This window comes from Triturus cristatus, chromosome 3_2 (genome assembly GCF_964204655.1).
Source record: "Triturus cristatus chromosome 3_2, aTriCri1.1, whole genome shotgun sequence".
NCBI classification, from domain to species: domain Eukaryota; kingdom Metazoa; phylum Chordata; class Amphibia; order Caudata; family Salamandridae; genus Triturus; species Triturus cristatus.
In genome coordinates, this window is record NC_140584.1 from 606,286,637 (window position 1) to 606,312,395 (window position 25,759).

General features: G+C 46.1%; 1 protein-coding gene across 1 annotated transcript in view; it reads left to right on the forward strand.

The window, feature by feature from the left end:
• Window positions 1-25,759, forward strand: part of COL16A1 (collagen type XVI alpha 1 chain) — an 871,927-nt gene that overhangs the window by 217,776 nt on the left and 628,392 nt on the right. The window contains exon 3 of the mRNA XM_085648479.1: window positions 7,473-7,538. Coding sequence (XP_085504605.1) covers window positions 7,473-7,538 — 66 coding nt within the window. The remainder of the gene's footprint in view (window positions 1-7,472; window positions 7,539-25,759) is intronic.

Here is a 25,759-nt window from a genome sequence, read left to right on the forward strand (position 1 = left end):
CCCAAGCCCAGAAAATATGTACATCCTTCACTGCATCTTTTCTCTCTCACTCTCTCTCTTGTGTCTGTCGCCTTGGGTCTCTCTCTCTCTCGCTTTCTTTCTCACTTATTGTCGGTCTCCTCATTCTCTCTCTCTGTCTCTTCTCCTCGTCGTCCCTCCTTCTTCTCACCCGGTTGCTGTCTGCCATCTTCTCTTTCTACCTCGCTCCTAGTCTCCATCGCAGCCTCTATTCTCAGGATCGTCCTTTCTTACGCAGTGGTCTATGTTAACCTCTTGAGTATAAGTACATCGTTTTATCTTCTTTCCACTTCTTGCTCTCATCAGTTCTGTGTTCCAAACGTTTCCTTCTCGCTCCTTCTCAGTTTTCTGCACCCCCCTCGCTTTCTCTTCCACTTTGCTTACTCCACAGCCCCCTCCACAGGCCCGCTTACGTCATAGGAGTTGCAACACATGATTCACGATCCCATCTGTTGTTGACAAGAGTTCTGCAGCGTTCCCGTGCTTCTTCAAAGGACCGATGGCAGACATTACAGTAGCATTCCTGCGCCTCCAAGGAGTCCCTGCTGGGCCCTTCGCTTGCAAGTGCGTAAGACCTTGACATCAGCTACGTGGGGCAGCGGCGAGCTGGCGTAAGAGCTGGAAGAGCGCGGACATTCAACCTCTCTAAAAACAGCTTCATGTCCCCACGCTCTTCTGTTTATCCTATAAGACGCGTCACACTTTCCATCATAAAACTACGCAATGCTGGCCCGAAATCTCAAACAAGTATTATCAGCCTTGACTTTTGTTGCTGTGCATATTTAAACACGGCATTGCCAAGACCTCCCGGATCCTTTAAGACCTGACCTCAAGGTAACCAAAGCAAGTCCTCCTCCTGGTTTTTCAAACCACTCCCATGGACCAGGCACCGCCTGCTCAAGGCTGCCCAAGTCTGCTGTATCACCCACAAGACCCTCTTCAGGAGGCACAAGAACCATCTCAAGTTGATAAGTGAGTCAGGCACCTCTCTGGATTGGATTCGCCCTTCTTCACTCAATTAAGTCAGAACATACAGGTAGGATGAGTCCAGTGCTCCAGGGAGATGGCAGCCAGCAGGATTCCCCTAGGTTTCCTGGCCCAGCGTTGCCGGGAGATGGCATCCATCAGGACCCCGCAGGGTTTCCTGGCCCAGCGCTCCCGGGAGATGGCAGCCAGCAGCATTCCCCTGGGTTTCCTGGCCCAGCGCTCCCAGGAGATGACAGCCAGCAGGATCCCCCTTGGTTTCCTGGCCCAGCGCTCCCGGGAGATGGCATCCATCAGGACCCCGCAGGGTTTTCTGGCCCAGCGCTCCTGGGAGACGGCAGCCAGCAGGATTCCCCTGGGTTTCCTGGCCCAGCGCTCCCAGGAGATGGCAGCAAGCAGGATCCCCCTTGGTTTCCTGGTCCAGTGCTCCAGGGAGATGGTAGCCAGCAGCATCCCCAGGGTTTCCCGGTCCAGTGCTCCAGGGAGATGGCAGCCAGCAGCATCCCCCAGGGTTTCCTGGCCAAGCGCTCCCGGGAGATGGCAGCCAGCAGGATCCCCCAGGGTTTCCTGGTCCAGTGCTCCAGGGAAATGGCAGCCAGCAGCATCCCCCAGGGTTTCCTGGTCCAGTGCTCCAGGGAAATGGCAGCCAGCAGGATCCCCAGGGTTTCCTGGTCCAGTGCTACAGGGAGATGGCAGCTAGCAGGATCCCCCAGGGTTTCCTGGCCAATGCTCCATGGAGACGGCAGCCAGCAGGACCCCCCCAGGGTTTCCTGGTCCAGTGCTACAGAGAGATGACAGCCAGCAGGACCCCCCAGGGTTTCCTGGTCCAGTGCTACAGGGAGATGACAGCCAGCAGGATCCTCCATGGTTTCTCGGTCCAGTGTTCCAGTGCTCCACGGAGATGGCAGCCAGCATGATCCCCCTTGGTTTCCTGGTCCAGTACTATTGGCAGATGGCAGCCAGCAGGATCCCCAGGGTTTCACCCTATCACGTCTACTACTCCTAAGTGTTTTTAAACCCTGGCTCAGATTATTGAAAGGTCCTGCTTGTTACTTTAAATGTACACAACACTTAGAGCCATGATTAACTGATTGACAGTCATGTCTTCCAAGGCATCCTTGGAAACATCCCAGACTGCTACAACACATGCAGGTCCACTGAAGAAAACTTATGCTTAAAGAGATCGAAGGCAGAGGTGCCGGAGGCATGGGCGGTGAGCAGAAACAACATACCGTTTACACAAACGTAGTCATAGTATCGCGCCTAATCCTGTGCAAAACACTGTCAATTTTGGTACATATTCGAAATTAAATTATCAGTGTGACACTGTTCAGGTAAAACCTTTTTGATATACATCTATAAAAAAAATATCAGAATAAGCAGAACAAAATGATGAAATCCTGAAATACCCAGCACTTACAATTGCTGACATGACCCTAAACACAGACCTATTTTATCATGAGGGACATAATTTATGTTTCACATAGCCGCAGCTCTGTGTGACATTTCCAATTATAGAGGGTGTTGCTTGATACCGTGTGCTAGTGTGACTAGCAAAAGAAGATGTCTAGGAAGTGCCACCAGGCATTCTATAGAAAAGTTAGCAAACCCAATTCTGATCTGTTGGCTGTGGGTTTGGAGGAATCCACTCCAGAGATGTGTGTGGCATCCACATGGCCTCTCTCAGTCTGAGCACAGTGTCACAGGCTACAGAGACATAGTCAGAAGACAGGCTGAGGAGTATGGATGACCACTGATGACCTTAGCACAGAGCAACTAGAGGACGCTCTCTAGTGTTTGCTAGTGCAGCTCTTTCTCTTCACACAGATCTGCACTCTGGCTGAGAGGCGTGGAGAAGGCTGAGATGCTGTCCATAACATGTGGTTACCAGGTTACTTTACTTTCTAATACAGCCCTATGATGTGGGAGATTTGAGATAGAGACAAAGCTGGCTTAGCAGACGATTTCTGCTAAGAAGGGGTTTTAAGTGCATGCTTTAGGGTGTATGGAAGCATGTAGTTGAGGATGGATAAAAATAGCAAACTTCATCATGTTGAATCTAAGGACCTTATCTAGAGGTGGTCGAATAGAATACTCCTTCACAAACATGGTGGATGTCTTTCTACATATTGCAAGTGCAATATAGCCTATGGCACTTCTAATACGGTGGAGGGGATACCTGTCACGTTTCAATGGAGTAACATGCCCGTCAAACTCTAAATGAGGCCTTAAGTATTTAGAAAAAATGTGCACTGGGAAACAGCTGGATCCTTGAGCGGATTCTCTCAACGAGCCACTGAATTCAAGGTTGTCCAGACTTCCTAGAGTCGCCACGGCTTGTTGAGCTAAATACCAACATCCAACAGGTGGCCCACGCCCCTACGCTGTGCAACTTGCAATGTAGGTGCTACCAGCACTTCGGGAGACTGTGACAACGTTCGACAGTCAACTGTGGACTCAGGCTGGTATCGCACAAGTGGGAGACATGTGTATCAGGGTAAGCTGTGCGTGTTTCCTTCCATGGCAGAGCGATTTGGCATAGGCCTGGGCCAGTTCATGGCACACAGTGCACTGACACATGGGCTGCGCTCCCTGTGGGGCCAGTTTGATCTGCCCACAAAGGCAGTGCTGCAGTGCCTACTGACCAATGGTAGTGGGCGAAAAGCTATAACGATCTTTTACGCCACACTACAATTGCAGCTCTCAAAACCCCAGAATGACGTCAGGGATAAATGGACACCATGTCTTAACTGTGAGATTTGGGACAAACAATGGGTTGCAATTAAGACATACACAAAGCAGCTCTCCTGTAACTCCAGGTTCAAACCCCTACAGTTCAACTATCTGCACCAAACCTACTTTCCCCAAAGCGCATCGGCCGAATGGAGACGCATGACCTCCTAGTGCCCAAGGCACGGCGCCCCTGATGCACATTGAGCCACATGGTGTGGGAATGCCCGGACTAGTGAAACTGGTGGAAAAGCAACTGTTCCTTGATCCTGGACTGTGCCTTTTGGTGTGGATGGCTAGGTACATAAGGAAACTAGAATGCAGGAAGGTTGACCTGGTGCTGACGCTATACAAACATCGCAGTGCGATGTCCTGGAAGGTGCCAGAGATCCTCCTTCCCTAATGTCGCAATGGCTTAAGAACCTGCAAAAGTGGACGTAGCGGAGCAGGCCGCCATCTTTAACGTATGTCGCTAAAGCAGGCGTGCACCGGGGATAGAGGTCTGGGACGCATACATCCTCAAGTTAGAGGTGGGATCTGATGACCGACCACCTTGAACGCAGTGTGCAGGCAGCGCTGAGCAGTCCAGCCCTGCCGTCCACAGATTAGTTGAGGTAATACATGGAGGGGACCGGTGGGGAAGGACAGTCTAATAGATAGTACCAAAAGGCCCACAGTGCCAGTGCCACGAGCGGCATCCAAAGAGGAGCCACCGACACAGAACAGAAGGGGCACACTGGGCAGGGAGTGGGGGCGAGCTGTCACTTGGCAGAGTGAACCCTTACCGGTCGGGCTTAGCCAAGGAGGGTCAACCGGAAGGGCAGAGGAGTCTGGGTCACATGTTACTATATTACATTGATTTCTGTTTTCTTTCTGTTTTTTGTTACTGTTTACCTCAAGCAACAGGTAATCTGCAGTTGTTGGCCCTTCCAATGAACTTGTGGCATTTGTACCCGCACCTCGGGACATGTTGATGTTATTTCTTGATGCAATTGGCATTTGTGGTTGTAACCTGCAAAACCAATAAAATAACCTTTAACAAAAAAGTGTTAGGCAACAAATTCGTATACCTAACTCGGATTGCTGGCCGAAGGATACGGACATGTTTTGCTACAGTTAAAGGTTGTTTAGCCTGGTTTAACTTTTTTAAAAATATTTATCTACGGCAAATGATAATTTGTCAATGCCATGCTCTTTAGTTGCTCAAATCATGTAAGATGCTCAATATTTGCACTTGGTTTTGTTAATGCTGTAGTTGGAAGAGAGATAAAACACAAAGAGTGCTGTTGAGGGTATCACTCAGATAATATTTTAAAGTGTTCAGACATCATTGGCATCTAAAATTAATTTATACCAACTCATTGGCTTCTAAACTAATTTATAGCAAATCATAAATTAATACAGATTCTCTGTTATTGAATTCCTAACAAAAGCGTATAAAAATTAAACAGAAAGTATTATCGGGATAATGGGCTAATAACTAATTCCTTATTCAAATAAAAAATATAGGAATTTGTATTTTTTACAAAAACAGTAAGAAATAGTTGCACCAAACAGAACACTACATACATTTTATATATCTCAGGTAGAACCTTCCCCAAGACAGCAACATCATTGAACCACCATACACACCCCCTATTAAACAGATGTTTTTTACATACATCCATACACAGTAGTCTAATGGGTGGTGAAATGTCGACGTTTCAGTCCACACCGTCAATTGTCATGGACGAACATCAGGGCTATAGTGCTAAAATTATTTAATCTCATTGCCACACTGGTCAGTAATTCATTTTCCATTACCAATTGTGAAATTATATTCAAATCAGGGAAGGGGGGGAGTTAGAAGGAGCTTGTGAAATTTGCCAACAGCAACTCTAATATAACATGTGACCGTAACAGAGCGCTTTCCTAAATAGTTCAGGGAACACAGCGTTAGAACCGACTTCAATAGCTGGTCACAACAGAATATATTTTTATTTTCCCGAGATCGAAAGGGCATCGCACAGAATTAAACATTAATAATTTTGGATGGTCCGAGCAGGAGCTTCAGGGACAAACTCAACAAGCCACTGGAAGTCTACAATTCGAGACGGTCTTTTTCAAACTGAGATGCTCTCAATTGTACAATTCAATCATAGCTTTGATCTCTCTATAGGTATTTTGTTTTTTAATGTGGGTAACTCTGTCAAAGGGTTTGGTTACATTAGGGTGTAGGACTTCCAAGGATCGTCATATCTTGTGGTTTATGTTGTAAGTGATCTGACACATCTTGTATCATAGTCCGCTCCACCTGGTGTACCAGTGGTTAATTTGTAAAATAAAAAGTGCCGGGTCTCTCTTCAGGAGGCAGCGCTAACAGGAGAAATGTGCTGGGGCAAACTGCCTCCTGACTAGAGCCCTGGCACTTATTATTCTGGAGAGGACTTGGCCTAATGGCAAGAGCTGCTGATTTCGGAGCTGGGGAACCTGGTTCAAGTCTCTGCGTAGCTCAAAAACCTGTGAATATGGGGAAAATCGCCTGCCTTCCAAATGAGTGGGTCCTTAATTGGTGCTATAAGCACCGGTGCTGAGAATTAGGTGTTGGTGCTGAGCACCGGAAGCTCCTGCTCAAATTAAGCACTGTGGTGTATGCTGATCTGTTGCTCAAAAGATCAGAATCCGATCCCTAGCGCTAGGTGAAGAGCCCCTTGGTGAACAGTCCCACCAAGAGTTACAAGGGGCCTTAGGGGCACTGCAGTGCTTTGCTCCCAGGGCACATTGTACTGATTTGTATCCCTGAATGAAACCCTAACTCCCCTTTCAGTGGGGATGGCCTTCAGAATGGCAGACATCTAATTGGAAGGATTCTGCAAAGGCAGAAGAACTCTACTCCAGACACAGCAGAGCAGCCCTCCAGAAATGTAAATTCCTTCCTCATGACCTGCAAGAAAAGGAATTTCTTTTAATGCAGTCCTTTTCATACTTTCTTGAATGTGTGCCCAGGCTGGAACAAACAGTAGATGCTATTCTTGGACCTTTCATATTTTCCTCTTTCACACTTTTTCTCAGAACTGTGTGACTGGAACGTCCATCGTGGACTGGGGTTGCAGCCAAAATATTTACGATGTAATGTACTTATTAGCAACAAGAATAAACATTGCATAACTCTTTAGCTGGGGCAAGCATTGATCTCGCTTGGAACCTGCAAGCGCCACTTGCCGTGCCATGTAACCTTTTCCTCACATCTCACGGATGGGCCAGCTGAATGGTGCAGTAAGGCAGCGGGTGCAGTAGATTTCAGAAAACACTGCGTGGGATACACTTCCATGCGTAGATGGACTTCAGAGAGATGCGACGAGGGTGCAACATATGTCCTCACACCTCTCAGCGGGCTCCCACTTGGCTCAAACCTGCTGTTTATTCATGTGGGGATGGACCCAAGTGACATTTGGGGTGTGGGGGGGGGGGGGGGGGACTACCGCAGTTTTACTTTAACCCACAGGGCACCTGGACTGTTGGTCAATGCTTTGAATGGTGCCGGATATGGACAATTCCATGCATTTCATCAAGGTTTCCCGTTCTCTGACGGCTATTATCAAAGCCGTGTAATATGCAGTGATTAAATATTAATGCCCGTCTACCTTTTTAATACTAGCTTTACCCTGCTGTGGAGCCCCAAGAGCTGCCTCCTGTACTGAGGGAGTGAAGTAAATTAAACATGGTGTTTGAGCAGAAACTAATGATGCTTTCTCTTCTAGGGCCCCAATGTCCAAGTTTGCAGCAAGAAGGACTGAAGGTGGAGGAAGGCATGGGCAATATATCAGGTAATTACATTTATTCCAGAACCATATCTCATTTCACCAACTACTGGCAATTCCCACATCTGACACCAAAGAAGGAAATAGAAACAGAAATGCCTAATATTAGAATAAATATTATGAGACAAAACACAATGACAGTCACACAGCCCTCCAGGAATACAGGTACACACAGCCCATAACTGCTTCCATCATAAGTACTTCACTTGGAATCACAAATCTCACGTGCACTTCATATCATTTCCATATTATCACCAGAGCTGCACCGGGTGTCTCGTCCACATCTCAGACACATTCCTCTGGGGACGTCTGCGACCTTCTCTGCATTGTGCTGGAATCCCTGCTCAGGTATCACACGCGCAGTAATGAGAATGTCTGTTATATTGCGAAAATTGTGCCGGACCTGTGCAGGTATAACTAAAGAAATGTATCTTGAATACAGGGGAATAGTATTCTCTCTTCTTTGTTGGCGTGTTGTATTTTTCTTTAGCAGTGTCGGTGGAACTGCTGCATTATTAATGCATCCCACATAGGAGTAGTTTAGATGTAGACCATAGTGTCATGGTTGCTACATTCCCCATCTTCTAGAACATCTGGGATGAAATGCTTTAGGATTTCCAACCATTTTATATAACAAGCATTTGCAATGCAATTGGTCTCACCTTTGGGACCTTATATGTATTTAGCTATGCAGCACATTAGCCTGGGTGCTGAAACATCTACTGTTCTTTAACATAGAGGGAAAGTAAGTACCAAACTGCGTGACACGCCAGGTATGGGAACACATGGAGAGAAATATTGCCTTTCAGCGGTAAATGGTATAGTGCAAAGTTCTGTTTTTCCTATAAAATCAGTGGTCATATCACTGAAAATACAAGATTTGAAAAAAATATTAATCTCTACGGGTGCTCGTGGACAATTTCTATGGATTGGAATCTAGAAAATGCTAAAGTGATTCTGGTATTTTACTGACCTCTGGTGGTGTTTTCTATCAAGAAAGTTAAATAGAGGCAGTTGCCAGAAAAAGAAAAAAATAGAAAGTCACTAAGCAGAAAGCAATTCCTGGTATTCTACTGACCTTGACTGGTCGTTTTCTATCAAGACAGTTAAATAGAGCCAGTTGAACAGAAAAAAAGTCCCTAAGCGGAAGCAGACAAGTCCTAGGGCTGATCTTCAGAGCCCACAAAGTACATACACATATAAGTACATACTAAGGTATTTACAAGAGGTCTCGAATGCTCCACCTAAAAAAGGAACAATATCACATGCAGAATATTATACTTGAATTGTGAAGATTGTGGAACATCAACAAAGGACCTCTTCACATCGTCCAGAAATGGAAGGAGTCTTCCCCCATCTTTTCTCAATGGTGCCATATGTTCCAGGATTGCTTGTACATGGAGAAAGCTATTGCTTTGCACTGTAAAACTGATATACTTCCGCCTAATGGCAACAAGGCCACAAAGCACTCTGATTTGCATCAGGTTCCTTGGCTCCCTTTTGGAGTGCATGCTTGATACAGGGTTGGTTGTAGTTTGGCCAATTTAGAAAGTATTGGTTTAGGTGCAAGAAGTTTAAAGACATGTTTTTAACACAGTGTTCAGTGCTTAATTTGTAAACAAATAAGTGCCAGGGCCCATGTCAGGAGGTCACTGCAGCTTGCACAACCCATCCAGCACTACTATACAAAGGCGAGCCCGTGTGCGCCCATCCGCGTCCAGACCGAAGACAGCGCCAGAAATGCTTCCCTAATTGTTCCAGGTATGTTTATTTCTAGAAAGTCCCTTCTATCCCTCAATAAAACACAAGAAAATTGCAATAAGCACCTAGAGGTGAATAAAGGGAAGGGCCCTATTGCCTCTAAGGGATGTAAAAGTGAACTTATACCTTTTTCCGAAACACCTATTAGAACTGATCATTCGTCAAATCTGTTATTAGGGGGTCTAATTAACGCCAGATCGGTGTGCAAACATGCACAGAATATCTTTGATATGATCTCAGATTCAAATCTTGACTGCCTTTTTGGTAATGAAACCTGGCTTAAAGCATGGTGTAATCCAAACATTGTCCACGCACTACATGACCAATGTGAAGGAGGGCTTGCAATTATATATCGCAACAGACTTAAATGCTTCACGTTTGAAATGACAGGGCTTAAAGGGGCGTAAAGTCTTGGCTTCTGTTTTCAATGAGACGGCTCACTCACTTTCTGTGGGGCGCTGACTTACTGCCACCCAGGCCCTCATCTTAATTTTTTGGAGCGCCTCGGAGACATATTAAGCACTTTAATTTTTAGATTCTCTAACTTTACTCTACTTGGAGATTTTAATCTTCATTTAGATGCACAAAACTACCCTGGAGTAACAAATTTCTTAGACATCATAGAAACTCTGGGTCTGGAGCAGCGGATATCCACCCCCATGCACTGTGTGGGACATACTCCTGATGGGATCTGTTCTAATTTGACAACCCTAAATGTCAACTCCCAAGTTTTTTTTAACTTGGTCTGATCAGAAGTGCATACCCTTCGAAATTAGACACCACTGCACTAATACTCCCATGGGCCCCACCCGGGACAATCACAAAACTATGCTCAAATGGATTAAAATGTGAGCTGCCCCCGATCTCAGCACCGAAGCATCTGCTTGCAGGCCCAGTCTGACAGGGGATCCATTATAGGACACCCAGCACTTTAACTCATGGATGTCTACACTCAGTGATATCTGTGCTACGCCTGTCTTTCTGCCCCCGGTACACCCAAAAGCTGATAGGAGTACACAGATAATGCAGACAATTAGAATGCAGATGGCAGAGAAGTTACAAACAAGAAGAATTAACTCTGTTCAAAAGGCCTCTCAAAACCTATCACCAGCAGATTAAAGCCGAAAATAACTCCTACTTTACTAATTTACTTGGGTTTGCCTGACTCGGATCAAAATACATTTTTGAAATAGTAAACTCCTTCACCCATCCTAAAATACTCAAACAATATATCCCACCATCACAGATCCTCTGCGATCAAATTGCTCATTTATTTTAACAGAAAGTTCAAATTTTGCAAAAGGACTTTAAACCAGACCCCTCACCACCCACAGAAGTATCTTCTAATTATGTGGGTGACAGACTGACCCTCCAATTTTTCCAAACTATCAGTTTGGAAAAGACACTTCAAGCCATTCTTTCCTGTAAATCAGGGTCTCTGTTTGCCCCCTGCCCCCCAAAGGTTTTGTATGCTATCGTTGACCTCACCAACCCAGTTATAAACATGATAATAAATTCCTCTTTCTCACGAGTGGAAGTACCAATAGAAGGGAAAATCGCGGCAGTCAAAACCCTTCAGAAAAAACAACTTGCAGAGCCTACTGCTCTCTCCAATCTCCGTCATATTTCCCTGCTTCCGTGCCTCAGCAAAATCACAGAGAAATTAGTTAATAGCCAACTGGTCCCCTATTTAGAAGATGCTTATATTCTGCATCCTAGCCAATTAGGTTTCAGGCCCAAGCATTCAACAGAATCGGCACTATTATACACAGCGGAAACTCTCAAGTCCGCCTTAGATCAGGGAAAAAATGTTGTGCTGATTTTATTACATCTATCAGCCGCATTTGATACGGTCTCCCATGATATTCTGCTGGACCGTCTTAAAACATATGGCATCTGTCATCTGGCCTTGACCTGGTTCAAATCCTTTTTGTTTAAATGGATACAAGTAGTCACACTTGGCCACTATCAGTCAGCAGAAAAAACACTACTTTCTGGGGTTCCGCAGGGCTCTGCTCTAAGTCCAGTGCTGTTCAATGTTTATATGGCTCCCCTCATCAGCCTGATATCACCTTTTAACAATGAGACCATCTCGTATGCTGACGACACACAGCTAATTTTGGTGTTAGACAGACACTCCGCTGAGGCTGAAGAGAATCTACAACGTTGCCTCGCAGCGGTATTAGATTGGATGGAAGTAAATCACTTGAAGTGTTACACTAAAAAAACTGAGATTATGTCATTAGGAAAATCCAGCACATTCTTGCCCGGCCTATGGTGGTCCAAAGATATCTCCCCTCCACACAGTGAACATAGTAAAGAACTCGGGAGTGAAATTCGATATTGATCTTTTCGTCAACAATCTTTAGCGATGGCATGCGCATTCTTTCACCTGATAAAGTCCCTAAAAAAGTTCTTTGATCTACTCCCCTTCACGGCTAGAAAGGCAGTGGCAGTAGCCCTAATTACGTTGAGATTGGATTACTGCAACAGTTTATATGCCCGGACCAATAAGTCCATCTTAAACAAACTACAGATAGTCCAACATGGCGCCGCATGGTTAGTTTTGAAATGGCCACGAGGCTCATCAGCCTCAGTTGTGCTAAAATCACTACACTGGCTGCTTACCCACAAAAGAGTCCTTTTTAACCCATTCCGTGCTCACGTCGGCCAACGGCCAATGCGAGCACTACCTTCTGGGTGATGCGCACGACCGTTGGCCGACGCAGCCCCGCCCACTCAGTAGAATGCCCGCACCGCAACGAAATGTCCGCCGCGGTAAACGCGTTAAGATCCTTGTAATTACCTACAGAGCTTTCAGATCCTCAGGCCCTAAATACCTAAGGTCCAGGTTTACTACATATGTGACGTAGCGCCCACGCAGATCCTCGTCAGCAAACCTCCTTAAGCTCCCTACCTTTAGCTGTATCACCAAGGGGGGCAAATCAGTTGCTGTCCTAGGGACCAAAGTCTGGAATCTCCTTCCTAGTTATCTTCATTTTATTCAGACAGAGACTAACTTCAGGAAAGACCTGAAAACCTGGATTTTTAGTGTTCTTATGCCTCTCACTCATCAGAGCTCTGAGTTACGTCTGTACGTTATTTAGGGCTCCGCACAGCGGCATGACGTTCTTCGGAGTGAAAGCTGTGCCCCATAATTTCCACATAACATTACATAACTACCAATGACAGAACCACACCTAATAACCATTACACACCTACCTTTGTGACAATTCAGACTACTCCACGCCCCCCAAAGCTAAAAGAATGGCTTGGGGGCAGGTATAGGTCACCGTTAATGTATATTGAATGAATAAACAACTGTTTTTGTGTTCATCTCGAAAGTTGACAGACTGCGCCACCATGTGGCAGGCAGTCATGAGTGCTGTGTTGAAAATTAAATGCTGGTGCCGAGCACCAGAAACCACCTGCTAAAATTAAGCACTGGGTGTGATGACATTGTTAGTTGAGTTAATGCTGCCTGCGACTACTTATGGGTTAGTGGAGTCCAGGTATGTGTATGCTGTTTGCGGTCTACTTTGAAGCAAAAGGGGCTCAACATCTTTAATGGCACTGCAAAGCAACCAGTGCATATATAATCTTGAGTCCACCCAGAAGCGACAGAGACCCAATTCATTTGGAGGCACTGCTGAGCCAACAAAGTATATGAATATAGTACAGTAGAAGGTTGAGGTAATTTTACAGCAACCATCTCAACAGAAAGCCATGTCCAGATTTCCCAACATCCATCTCTACATGAAGTGACATTGCTGCATTCCCTAGCACCTATATTGGCAGGAAGAGACCTCACTGAGTTTCCCAGCATCAATCTCTGTAAGAAGTAGAATTACTCTGTTCATTCTCCCAGGATATGGGACAGCATTCCTATTGACATTAGATCAGCGACAATTCTGCAATGTATAAAAAAAAACGAATACACACACTCTTCAAAGAGCACTGCATCCGACTTCAAGGTATACCCTTGAACCTCACCCAATGATCATATTATCTGGGGAGCTATGCCTTCTGTTCAGCTCCCAGGTGCACTTCAGCTAGGCTTGTGCTCTACAAATACCAGCGCGTACATGCATACATGCATATATGCTCTCCAAATATCAACACATGCATTCATATACACATGCATATGTGTGTGCATATAAAAATACATGCATATGGAAGTACACGTATACATACATGGGTCTATGAGTCCACCGAGTTTACTTATAGCACAGAACTAGGTAATCAACAGATATTACAGTATATGGGTCCATGGGTCCACCCTAAGGTGATGGCAATGCGGCTCATGGCTGTTGATGTTGTTAGAGGAGGTGCGTCAATTATGTAACTGATCTAAGAATATTCCTTTTTAGGATCTTGTGCAGCAAGGATAATCATGCGCTATTCTGGATATTCTGTGTCTAACTTTTAGTTTTTACCTACTGATTCTGTAATTTCCCACTCTTGACATGTGTATTATTTTGAGTGTAGTAAATATGTTCTTTGCAACATAAAAAGGGGACCATAAGCGTTGTTAAAAGATAACCGTTTTTTTAATTTTCTTGAATTATACGATTATCTAAAAAAAACAACTGGTTGTTCTCATGGCCCAAAATATTTTGACATTTAGATCACTGGGACATTTGTTCAGCCAGAGGTGGAAGTCACGTGGCCGTGTTTTCATACCTCTGCACATGAGGAAAAGCTTATTGAAGAATATCTTCCATACCTCGATAGGCTCTGAAAGGGCTTCTGATTTTTATAAATTCATGTATCTTCAAAATTCTTCCATTACACGTTCACCAGTCCCATTCTACGCTCATCTTAGATTGGCTTTTTATTTGCGAATAAAAGTCCGTTTTGAAAAAGACATACTTTTTTTCAAAGTGAGATGTGAGCCATCTGTGATATGTGGACTTCACGAGCTTCAGGCATGTTCTCCATAGATATTAATAGTACCTCAAATGGTTGTGTCCCGAAATGTTTTACTACAATGATAACACACCCATGGGTACCAGGATGTGCACGCAACGCTTGCAACATTACAATTTTCAGGGAATACTACAGACAAATGGGCACACCCGCACTCTATGACATCTTTCTCGCTGTTAATACTTGTGACATCAGACACTACACAGGGAATGTCGGTGACAACACAGTGTGCAGGGAATACTTGTAACATTGAACTCACATACTGTGGGGTAAGTGCCAGGCTGTGACATGAGAATACACACATGTGCAGCCCCTGTCTCACTCTCCCCCCCCCCCCCCATCTCTCTTTTTTTTGCGGGAACATCAGCGTGGTAACACTTTGCAGGGATCACCGCAATATCACCCCTACTGTACAGAGAGTACCGGATATCACCCAAGTTGCATGGTGGTATCTGTGACATCATCAGACACGCTGCTATGACTTCACAAGCAGTCTGCAGTGAATGCGTGATGTGACATCATGCACAAGGGAATCCCTATAAGGCCTTGCACACTGCGTCCTGGGTCTGGTCAGCTGTCCGGCTACCAGCTATAGACTCCAGGATTTACAGGTGTGTTCTGGGCAGAGCACCCACCAGTATTGATCACTATAGTTGATAAGTGGGAAGTTTGCTGAACTTTCGGAGTGCATTCTATCGTACGTATTGTTTGCAAAACCTTGGGCACCACACATAGACTATGCAGGGAACACATGACAATCTATGCTCTGTGTTGGGAATATTTGTCTCACCGTGGCTTCCCTGCCTCCTCCTCTGGGGCAATCCCATTTCAGCATCCAAACCAGCAGTCGATTACCCTTATGCATGTACAAGTCCTATGACCATCAAGGCGCTATATGCAATAGAACTATCACTCCTCAATGTCACCTCACTCAGTGCCTCAAAACACCTCGTGCTGGCTCACCAATATAGCAAGCCACCTGCCCTCACCAAAATAAACTGCTGCCCAATAAGGATTAGCATGCCTAAGTGTTTTAATCCAACCTATCAAACAAGGAATACTGTAAACTGGTTTATCTGAGACAGCTAAAGCACCACACAGTGAACAAAACTAACAACAGTGTATTACTCTAATAGAATAGTGTCAACGTCTCGCCAGGGGTAGTAAGTGCTAACAACTTCCCACAGAGTGAGAATGCACCAATGATGGCCTTCTGTCATATAACTAACTTTTATTTCTAATCGACATGGTTCTCTCTTTCAATGATGCAGTTTTTGTGACTTTACAAGTACTAAATGTTTGTTTTGCTCTTTTTTGTAACTGTGCTTGTGAACTCACTACATGTTTATTATGTACGCTTTTACCTGCCAATATTATTTGCTTCTTTGTACAGCGATATGATACCCTTACGGATCATGTTTGCGCTGTATAAAACCTTTCAAATAAATAAAATATATCTTCTTTGTGCCTGCCTTACCAGCAACTTCACCGTCAAGACAGCAAATACAAACAAAACTTACAGACAGGCACTGACAACCACACACACCATCCACTCAAAAAACTCCATTAGTTACTTAATCAAAATGTGATTAAAATCGATCGTTCCAAAGGCACTTTACCGACTCCACCAGCAGTAAGGCATGGTCTTCATTCGCTCGTCTCTGTTCAAGGCTCTACTGACAGTAGCACTCACCATTATCCTCCACATCTCCATTTTCAGACTGTCTCTACAAAAGTAATTTACAACCTCCTCTATAGACCCCTGCTGAAGTGAGATGGAGAGCCAGCTCACATACCCCATTCCCTGCCAAACTGAGGGAACATTGCGTCCTCAACCACTCCAGGGTGTAATCCAATAGAACAATCTGTCCCACTAAATCCAGGCCACATTCAGACATTTTAGAGCTTCTAATTCCACCCTAATCTCTGTCTGGTGCAACCTGAACAGCTAGGCGAATAGTACAGGTGTGACTGCGGTCTTCCTCTTGGATCTTACAGCAGATTTCAACACCATCAACTAGGCTGGACCTACCGGATTCCATAAACACGGCAGGGTGCAAAGCACCACCCGGATTGATTACTGTCCGTCCTTTCAAAGTGTAAAACACTTAAACCTCTACATGGGCATTGCCACTCTAGAGAACCTAAATGCAACAAAATGATTAAAACCTGCTTCCTCTTATGGATACTCATTCCAACCGTGTCCCAGAGGCAAGACTGGTTATGGAAATGAATCCATAGCTACACTCGCCACTGATACAGAGCGCTGTCCCACGACAGCAGAGAAGAAACCACTCAATGATGCATCAAATATGTTGCTTAGTGACTCCGTTCATTTTTTCCATGATTTCATTGATGCTGGATCCAGATTTTCAAAAAGGCTCAATGTTTTTAGGTCTCTGTGAGATTTATTGTCGTCGGGTTGCTTTCGGAAGTGGGGTCAAAGTTCCGCCCATGCTTTTCATTGGCGCGTGTCACACTTTATGTTAAAGGCTCGCTTTTGATTTGGAGTGAGGCTTGTTTGTTCCCGCCCTGTCTCCTTTTGGCCCCCGCCCACCCGGACTGGATATTTTGCTCGCGCACGGTGTCTCTTTTGCTCGCGCACGGGGTCCCTTCCACCTTGCTGCACGTTCGTAGACAGTAAACCCTGGCGAGCTCAGCTTCTGCTTGTTCATTGCAGCTCCCCCTCCTATTAACTTCCGGAACAGCCAGGGACTGGAACAAGCGAACGTAGAACTTCGCTGCTTCCAGCTGTACTAGTAAGTCCCGTTGCAACCCGACTATGGGCGCAGTCTGCAGAGGAGCCCTCCGTTGTGCGCTCTATGCCGTGCTGGTTCTACACTTGACCGGCGTGCTGTTTCTACGGCCTCAAACATATACATCCCCACTGCCGATGCTGCCGCACTCAGCCGCTGAATTGCAGCAAATTGCTGGCCGTACGCCCGGCAGGCCACAGAAACACCCCGGGCGATGCCATGGCTCACCGCCACTCCGCCCCTCTGCCCCTCCTCCAGGCGGTCTCAGCCTGTTTGCAGTCTTCTAGGCCCTGTGGGAGGCAAGGCACAGGTACCGGGAGCCCCGCAGGCCACCAGATCTTCAGCTGGTCAACGCAGGCCTGCTGGGCCCCCACTCGCAACCAGCGCGGCCATCACCCCAGGCCGCCACAAGGCAATTCCGCAGCCGGACTCCAGCGACGGTCTGTTTATGTCCGGCCCTGGGGATCGCCCATCACTCTGCGGCCCCGGTCAGGCCGCACCACAGCTCCAGCTGCATAAGGTCGGCATGCAGACCCCCACGAGCAAGGCGTCTAGAGTGGTTCTGCACAGGTAGGTCTCACAGCCGCCGTGACTCGATGCCGCTGCGGAGCCTCTCCCTGCCGCAGGCACTACACCCAGCAGGCCTCAAGACAGTCCTTAGGTGCCTCCGCAGTCTGTTGCCGCTCCACTTCAGAACTGAGGGCCCCAGTAGGTATCTAGATTGACAGGAGTTACAGGTGGTTATGATAAGAGTAATCCGGCAGGATTTTGACGGATTTGAGTTATGTGCTAATGCAGCTCACCTAGAGCGCGTCCACCATGTTGGACCTCTAGGCCACGCCACCCCCACTTTGGTCTATTTTTTCATTTATACTTCGTGTACTTACAAGACATTATAAGTACAGTCTCATTTAATCCAGGAGAGCAAACTAGTGTGAAAGATTCAGCACAGTGGAGATTGAGATGTTGGTCTCTTGTCCAACTATATGAGCAAATGTGGTAGTTATGGAATGTTTTTATGTAGCTCACATTTGGTTGTGTAGTCCAGGTTGGCTCTTATAAATTGCATATATTTGTTCGCTTTTCAGTTTCAGAAACAAATTTGGTTACAATTTTTTTTATTAACTTGTTTTTAAAGTGACGTTGACACCGCCCCATTGCTTTATACATTAGCTATTGTAGTGCTACATGGGTGGGAGGGGTCCTTTGGTTGATGATACAGGTTCCAAAACGGCTGGTCTGCAGCTTTTTGTTATGCTGATGTGTGCTTGCCGTCCGTCTGTTTTTAGGTCTTGCCTGAGCTAGCGCATGCGCTGCGAGACATTTAGTAAGTGGGTTTTCAAAGTGCTACCACACGCTTTTGCTGGCCTCAAGCTTGCGGTTACGCGTGCGTGCATGCGCGCTGCCGCCATCTGGCTTTTCTCCGTCATGGGCCATTAAGTGCATCGCTCGCGGGCACCGTTACAACCCGCGATTGCGATCACTTTCACGGCCGCATGGCCAATGCTTTTTTTTTTCACTCTACGCATTGCTTTGAGTAATAATCCTCACCCCGTCGCCCCCCCAATATCTCATTCTCATGCATTATGTAGCACCTTACTCCCACTCTCTTCATCTTGCTTTCAGGCTTCTTTATTGTTTTCAGCACTCAATCTCTCCTTGTCCTCATTCTCTTCTGCCCCCCCTTCCAGTCCTCACTCTCCCCTCGCACCCCGTTACTCTCCTCCCTCACATCTTGCTTTCAGGCTTCTTTATTGTTTTCAGCACTCAATCTTCTCCTTGTCCTCATTCTCTTCTGCCCCCCTTCCAGTCCTCACTCTCCCCTCGCACCCCGTTACTCTTCTCCCTCACTCTCTTTTTGTCCTCACAGCTTCCTCCCTGTTTTCATGCTGTCCTCATTATCTCTCTCTGCCCCATTCTTTCACGTCTCTCCATGCCCTCTCAGCATCTCTCCTCGCCGTGCCACAGCTCACCAACCTTCACCCCCTTCCCTCGCTCGCTCTCTCCCTATTCCCCGCCTCCCTTTTGCTTTCTCCCTCCCCTCACTTTCCCCTTCCCTCACCTCCTCCACGCTCTCCCCTCCACCGCCCCCGCTCGCGTTTGCTCTTGCCCTCCCCTCCTGGCAGTGAGGTATTACCACTGCCTGCAGGGCCCGCAGAGGATGCAGCTAACGAGGACAGATTGTTGTCATTGAGCAGTAATTACTTCATGGAGCTCGGCGCCTGCATTGGGGAAATAGGGCGGTGCTGCCCGCTAGGGGTTCCTGGCATCTGTGACGTCTTCAAGTCGCTATTGTGGCATCGTTGGGTGTCTCTGCCGTTAACAACCTTAACAGCCCCTGCTGTGAGCACCCCCTTCCCCACGTGGTCGCTGGCAATCACGACACACTACTGCATCACAGCTCTGACACCCCGCGTGGTGCTACCAGAAACACCACACTACGAGCCTGTGTGGGAGCTGGGCCTGCAGGGTCCTTGTCATGGCAGCTTGCAAGGTCTTAGCGAAGACGAGGGCTCTGCTGTGACCCTCCATGAAATCTCTACCATGATCTCCTACACGGTCCCCACTGTTACAGTTAGTGTGGTGGTCGCTTGCAGCCACGACGCTCTACAGCGTCAGAGCTTGAGCTCTCGTGAGCTCCCTGCCATGACACCCGGCGAGGTGCTAACAGAGAAGCGCCACACTGTGAGATCCGCCGTGACACCCAGTACGGAAGCTAGTCCTGGGCCTGCGCGCTACCATCCATGACAGATTGTGAGGTCCCAGCCATAGTTATCATGTGGTCTCTGCAGTGACCCTCAGCGACTCGAGGTCTCTACCATGGTGCCTCACAAGGGTCTTGCTGTAACACAATGGTCGCCCGCAGTCCTAAACAATCATAGCAACGACACCTCGCAAGGGCGCTGCTAAAGCATCCGGTGGGGTTTTCTATCTGTTAACAACAGCAGCAACACTGTAGTAGGTCCCTACCATTACAATTTGCAAGGTCGCAGCCATGAATCATCTAGCAATGACACCCTACAAGAAACCTCCTGTGACACCCTGGGAGGTCCCAGCCATAGCACCCAAGCGATCTCTGCCATGCCGACAACCCTCCACTTCTTACTACAGTGCCTTTAAAGTACTTCCCCCTGAGACCCTGCAAGATCCTAGCCATGACATCATAAGAGTTCCCTGCCATGTCGCTGGACTTCACTGGCGCCTCCAGGGGCCCGGGGTTGCACACGCCCTGAGCCTCCTGGTTCAACCTTTGGTAGTGGTAGTTGAAGGACAAAACCAAGTCTACAGAAGGTGGTTGGGGTGCAGTAAGAGACAGGCATTTGGTTACAGTACAATAGGCATTGAAATCACAATGCCCAAACTAAAGTTTTATTTCAAACCAATAGCTCTTTATTTAAAAACAAGAGTACTCGACCAAAAAGACATAACTTACCCAAGGTGCTAAGTTTTGGACTTTCATCTGTTGGTGGAGCCTGTGGGCCTTTAGTTGCTTCAGCCACCATCAGACATAGACTGAATTGGGGTTGAATGGGGGACAAAAGTAATTGTGAAGAAGAAATAATAAGCAGCAGCATTGAAAACGTAAAAATAAAGCTTTGGGTGATTATCCAAAGTATCATCTACATCATCCTAGATATATCAGTGGGCCTACATAAAACTAATCTTAAACTAGAGGCCCATGACTGTTGTGATTGCAATCACAACAAGCATTGGCATAGCCAATAGGTCTCACCTTTGCAACAGTTGATGTTGTTGCACCAAGGATATTGTGCTGCATATAACTAAGTACTTATAAGGTCCCAAAAGCGAGACCTATTGGCTATGCCAATGCTTGTTATTACTATGCCTAGTGCTCTGTCTGGCACAGGGCCACGAGAGGACAAAAAGAACTGATGGGAGGAATTCCCCCTGCTCGTGGGCTCGGAAATAACATAATTGGGCTCCCTGCAACACTCATACCTCTGCCTGTCTTTCACTCCTGACGCGGACAATAGGTGTATAGCCGACAGACGTATAGATCGCCAGACCACCGTGCAACCACAACAGGTTCCACGGTGTGTCCCCCTTTGCTAGGATGTGTCATCCTCCATGCCAACTAATAGCCCCATGTTAAAACGACGTAAGATGTGCAGGCATGTCTTGTAGGAAAGGTAGTAGATTTATTCTTTAAGTTACATCACAGGTTCTAGGTTACAGGAAGATGTTCTGATCCATAAAAGTGCCCCACCAGGAGCAGCCTCCTCGCTGCTCAGCCCTTCCACACCAACTGATTCTCCCTTCAATCCAAACCCACTGAACATTCTATATGACCTCATCATAGGCTGAGCAGCAAGGTAGAGAACCACTGTAGGGAGAGTGCATTGGGTAATTAGTACATCACAACACATCTCCCCCCTTATAATGATCGAAAACATTAAAGAGGACTGAAGGTGATATGATACACATGTCAGCAAAGGAGGATGCATTAACAACAAAATATTATAACACATCCGTCCCCCTGATGACGATCATATACATTCAAAAGGACTGAAAGTGATACAACACACGTCAGCAAAGGAGGATGCATTAACAACAAAACATTATAACACATCCTTGCTCCTGATAATGACCATAGACTGCAAAGAATGCAAGATAAAGAGATACATTCTTAAAAACAGTGGATGCTATCCACCATGCTATCTAATGGCAGGATGGTCTACCTCAAAGAAGTGGAAAAAGACACCACCCATACCAATACAGGGTAACTATAATCCCGAAACACTCTAAAAACTAATATGGGTATCTATAAACCCAAAGTAAATCCAGGGTATCCTTTAACCCAAAGCAAATCCAGGGTAACCTTAAACCCAAAACACACTCAAAAATATTTTATGGGTAACTATAAACTCAAGGCAATTCAGGTTATGATTGAACCGAGACATACTGGCCAAAACATGGAACTCAGAAAAACTAGCACAGATGCGCACAGTTATGACACTCACACAACATACTATGGGTATCCTTAAACCCATGACAATCTACGGTATCCCTGAACTCAAAACAAACTGGGCAAAACATGGAATACAGAAAATCTAGCGTACAGTCATGACACTCACGCAACATACTATGGGTATCCTTAAACCCAAGACAATCAGAATATGGGTATCCTTAAACCCAAGGCAAACATATTCTGGGTATCTTTTAACCCAAGGAAAACATATTATGGTTATCTCTAAACCCAAGGAAAACATATAGTAGGTAACTCTGAATCCAAGGCAAACATATTAAAACTCCGCACAAGTATGCATTAATAAAATTAAATACTATGAAAAACTCATCATGCAACCAAGTATAATTAGTAGCATAGATCGCACACTGCATGACTTAATTTAAATGCAACACAAAAGTTCCAAACATAACACATTAAAATAATAAAAGTAGTCACCGTAGTCCAATCATAAGAGTCAGCTTTCTCCCTGACGTGCAGAATAAAGTGTAATGAGGTAGGCAGTCAACAACCCTAGCACGGCGGTGCCAAAATTCAAATCCAGTAAGGCTGCGAAACCACGGCATATCCGATAACATTACTGGAACTGATAAGGTGATGCGTGGTTGACAATGGCAAAGCGGGAAAAACGTGGTTGGCAGCAAAAAAACAGGAACCACAGAGAGAAGGAAGATGCGGCCGCCCACCACAAGATGACGGCACGCAGCGCACGTCGTGCCGGAAGGTTCACGGCACGTCAGTGCATGCGGCATTCAAAGGCAGGCATAGACTGTGAAAAAATCCATGACGACAAAGAGGGTCCCACGAAGGATCTTCAAGTAAGGTTGCGCGTGCTCAGTTTGTGACTCGCGACTCCGTGTTTTGAACCATAACACAGCAGTTGACCATCGCCATAGTATGGATGTACAGGTCCTTAGTACATAATACACGCCTAGATCGGCACCAGGATACAACTGTTGATCATTATCTCATTAAAGACACTACTGCACTCTAACTGTTACTGCTGTAAAAACTTTGCCAAACACTCCTCGGGGCTTAACTTATGCCCCCGACTGTTGAATGCCCCCCAGATAAGCTCACGTACTGTTAACACCACAGTAAAAGTTCTCAACGTTCATGCATGGCTAGCTTTGAAAACACACACTGCCAGTTCACTGCATTTCTAAGGTTGTATATTGATTTTAAAATCAATATTGATCAAACATTTACTTGCTTCCAGCTGCTGACACACTAACATTGCTGGTTTACTCCATGTGATATGCAAGCTGCAACACGATCAATAACGTGCCTCCCTTCAATATTTCCAGATGACTTCAGATAGTTGTTAGATAGGTTAAACACGCAAAGCTCAATACTTTGTTGGTAGGCAGATTTCAAACATCAGGTGAAACTATAAATCTTCTGCTGTTCAAGCATGTGGGCTCACCTTAGTCAAGCGGATTACAAACTTCATAAAGTCCAAAGGAAACTGGCAGGCCCAGGTTAGGGCTGACCGTTCACAGGACACCATCAAGAAGTCGTAGGAATGTCAGAAACTTCTGTTAGTCGAGTTACTCATCTGGGGAACACTCACCTAAGTTCAGCAGACACTGGCACGTCCACGATGGGGCCGACCGGTCTTTTGGTCACTGGTGGGGCTTCTGGACTGCCAGCTTGCTTCTTTTTTATGCGCTTCTACAGTTTCTTAGGTATACAAGTCACGTAGGTTCTTTCAAATCGTCGCCAGTGTTAAAACGAAGTAAGATGCGCAGGCATGTCTTGTCGGAAAGGTAGTAGATTTATTCTTTAAGTTACATCACATGTTCTAGGTTACAGGAAGATGTTCTGATCCATAAAAGTGCCCCACCAGGAGCAGCCTCCTCGCTGCTCAGCCCTTCCACACCAACTGATTCTCCCTTCAATCCAAACCCACTGAACATTCTATATGACCTCATCATAGGCTGAGCAGCAAGGCAGAGAACCACTGTAGGGAGAGTGCATTGGGTAATTAGTACATCACAACAACCCGCCCACCGAAATATGTCATCAAAACAACAGCAGGAGCCGCTACATTAACCCAAACACCCAGGAATACAGTGTCCCTTTTGTGAACCTTTATCCAGCATTTTGATGGGTTTATTTCACATTTTTGTATTTGAATGTTTTGCATTTTTACTGAATTTCAATATGGAATATGACACCAGGTATAATGAATCGTGGTCTAGGCAAAGAAACGCAGAGTAAAATAATCCCCTGACGCTTCAAAGTGTTTATTTAAAATATTTCGTGGGTATCGTTGCTTTTGAATTTGAAAACCGAGAATGAAGGTAAACACAATTTATTAAAAGTGTATGTGTGGTGAAGAAAAACAGAGCCAGTGCATCTACCAGCATTTCGATGTCAAATATACATTTTCGTTTACCATTGTCAATACATTTCTAGGTAGACCATGGCAGTAAGCACAATAATTCTAATGCATTGTGTAGTAGGGTAGAACAGCAGGGTAGCAGTAGGAATTCTACTAAACTAGATTTTGTGCCTTGTTTGCTTTTATATGCGATGCTAACTAGGCTCTTAAGATGGCTGCCATGATGAACAGGGTGGAAAGGGGCTGGTGGGGTAGTGGAGGGATGCCGAGCTAGAGAGTGGTGAGCAGCAAGTGAAGAGAGGCACGGGATTCCAGTGTGAAAGAACAGTAGTGACTGAGTCTTTGATAGCACTCACAGCAGTTCTTTTAACAGTTTGCAGGTTATTTCTGAGTTTAGGAAACTGTTAATGTAACACGTATGTCACTGCTGTGACGTCTTTCAGAGAAGCGACCACTTCCTGCTGTTCTCTCCCCTCACCCACCCCGACGCCCACACCTCCCACACACACATGTCGATCGCTACCCCACACCTGTCTCTTTGGTCCAACTGAGAGCGAGGAATGACGGATTGCCGTCTCTCCCCACTGTTCTCAGGTCTCCAAAGTACCTATGCTGTACAGCAGTATGGTTGCTTTGCATGTGGATAAAAAGTGCTATCTCACAGCCATGGGTAATGCACTTTAAAACAAAAAAGCGCACCTGCACTGGATGCATCATAGTCTTTGTTTTGTTATTATTTTGAGCCATACTGCTCAGCAGCCACACCGATATACAGCATGGCTATAGATCATCACCAAAGTTGTCAACGGCAGAGCTAATAGTCTCAAAGGTGAGACCTATTGGATTTGCCCACTCTGCTTTACTCCACACCACTCTGCTTTACTCTACGCCACTCTGCTGTACTCCACACCACTCTGCTTTACTCTACGCCACTCTGCTTTACCCAATGTCACTCTGCTTTACCCAACGCCACTCTGCTTTACTCCACGCCACTCTGCTTTACTCCACACCACTCTGCTTTACTCTACGCCACTCTGCTTTACTCCACACCGCTCTGCTTTACTCTACGCCACTCTGCTTTACCCAACGCCACTCTGCTTTACCCAACGCCACTCTGCTTTACTCCATGCCACTCTGCTTTACTCTACGCCACTCTGCTTTACTCCACGCCACTCTGCTTTACTCTACGCCACTCTGCTTTACCCAGCACCACTCTGCTTTACTCCACGCCACTCTGCTTTACTCCACACCACTCTGCTTTACTCTACGCCACTCTGCTTTACTCCACACCGCTCTGCTTTACTCTACGCCACTCTGCTTTACCCAACGCCACTCTGCTTTACCCAACGCCACTCTGCTTTACTCCACGCCACTCTGCTTTACTCTACGCCACTCTGCTTTACTCCACGCCACTCTGCTTTACTCTACGCCACTCTGCTTTACCCAG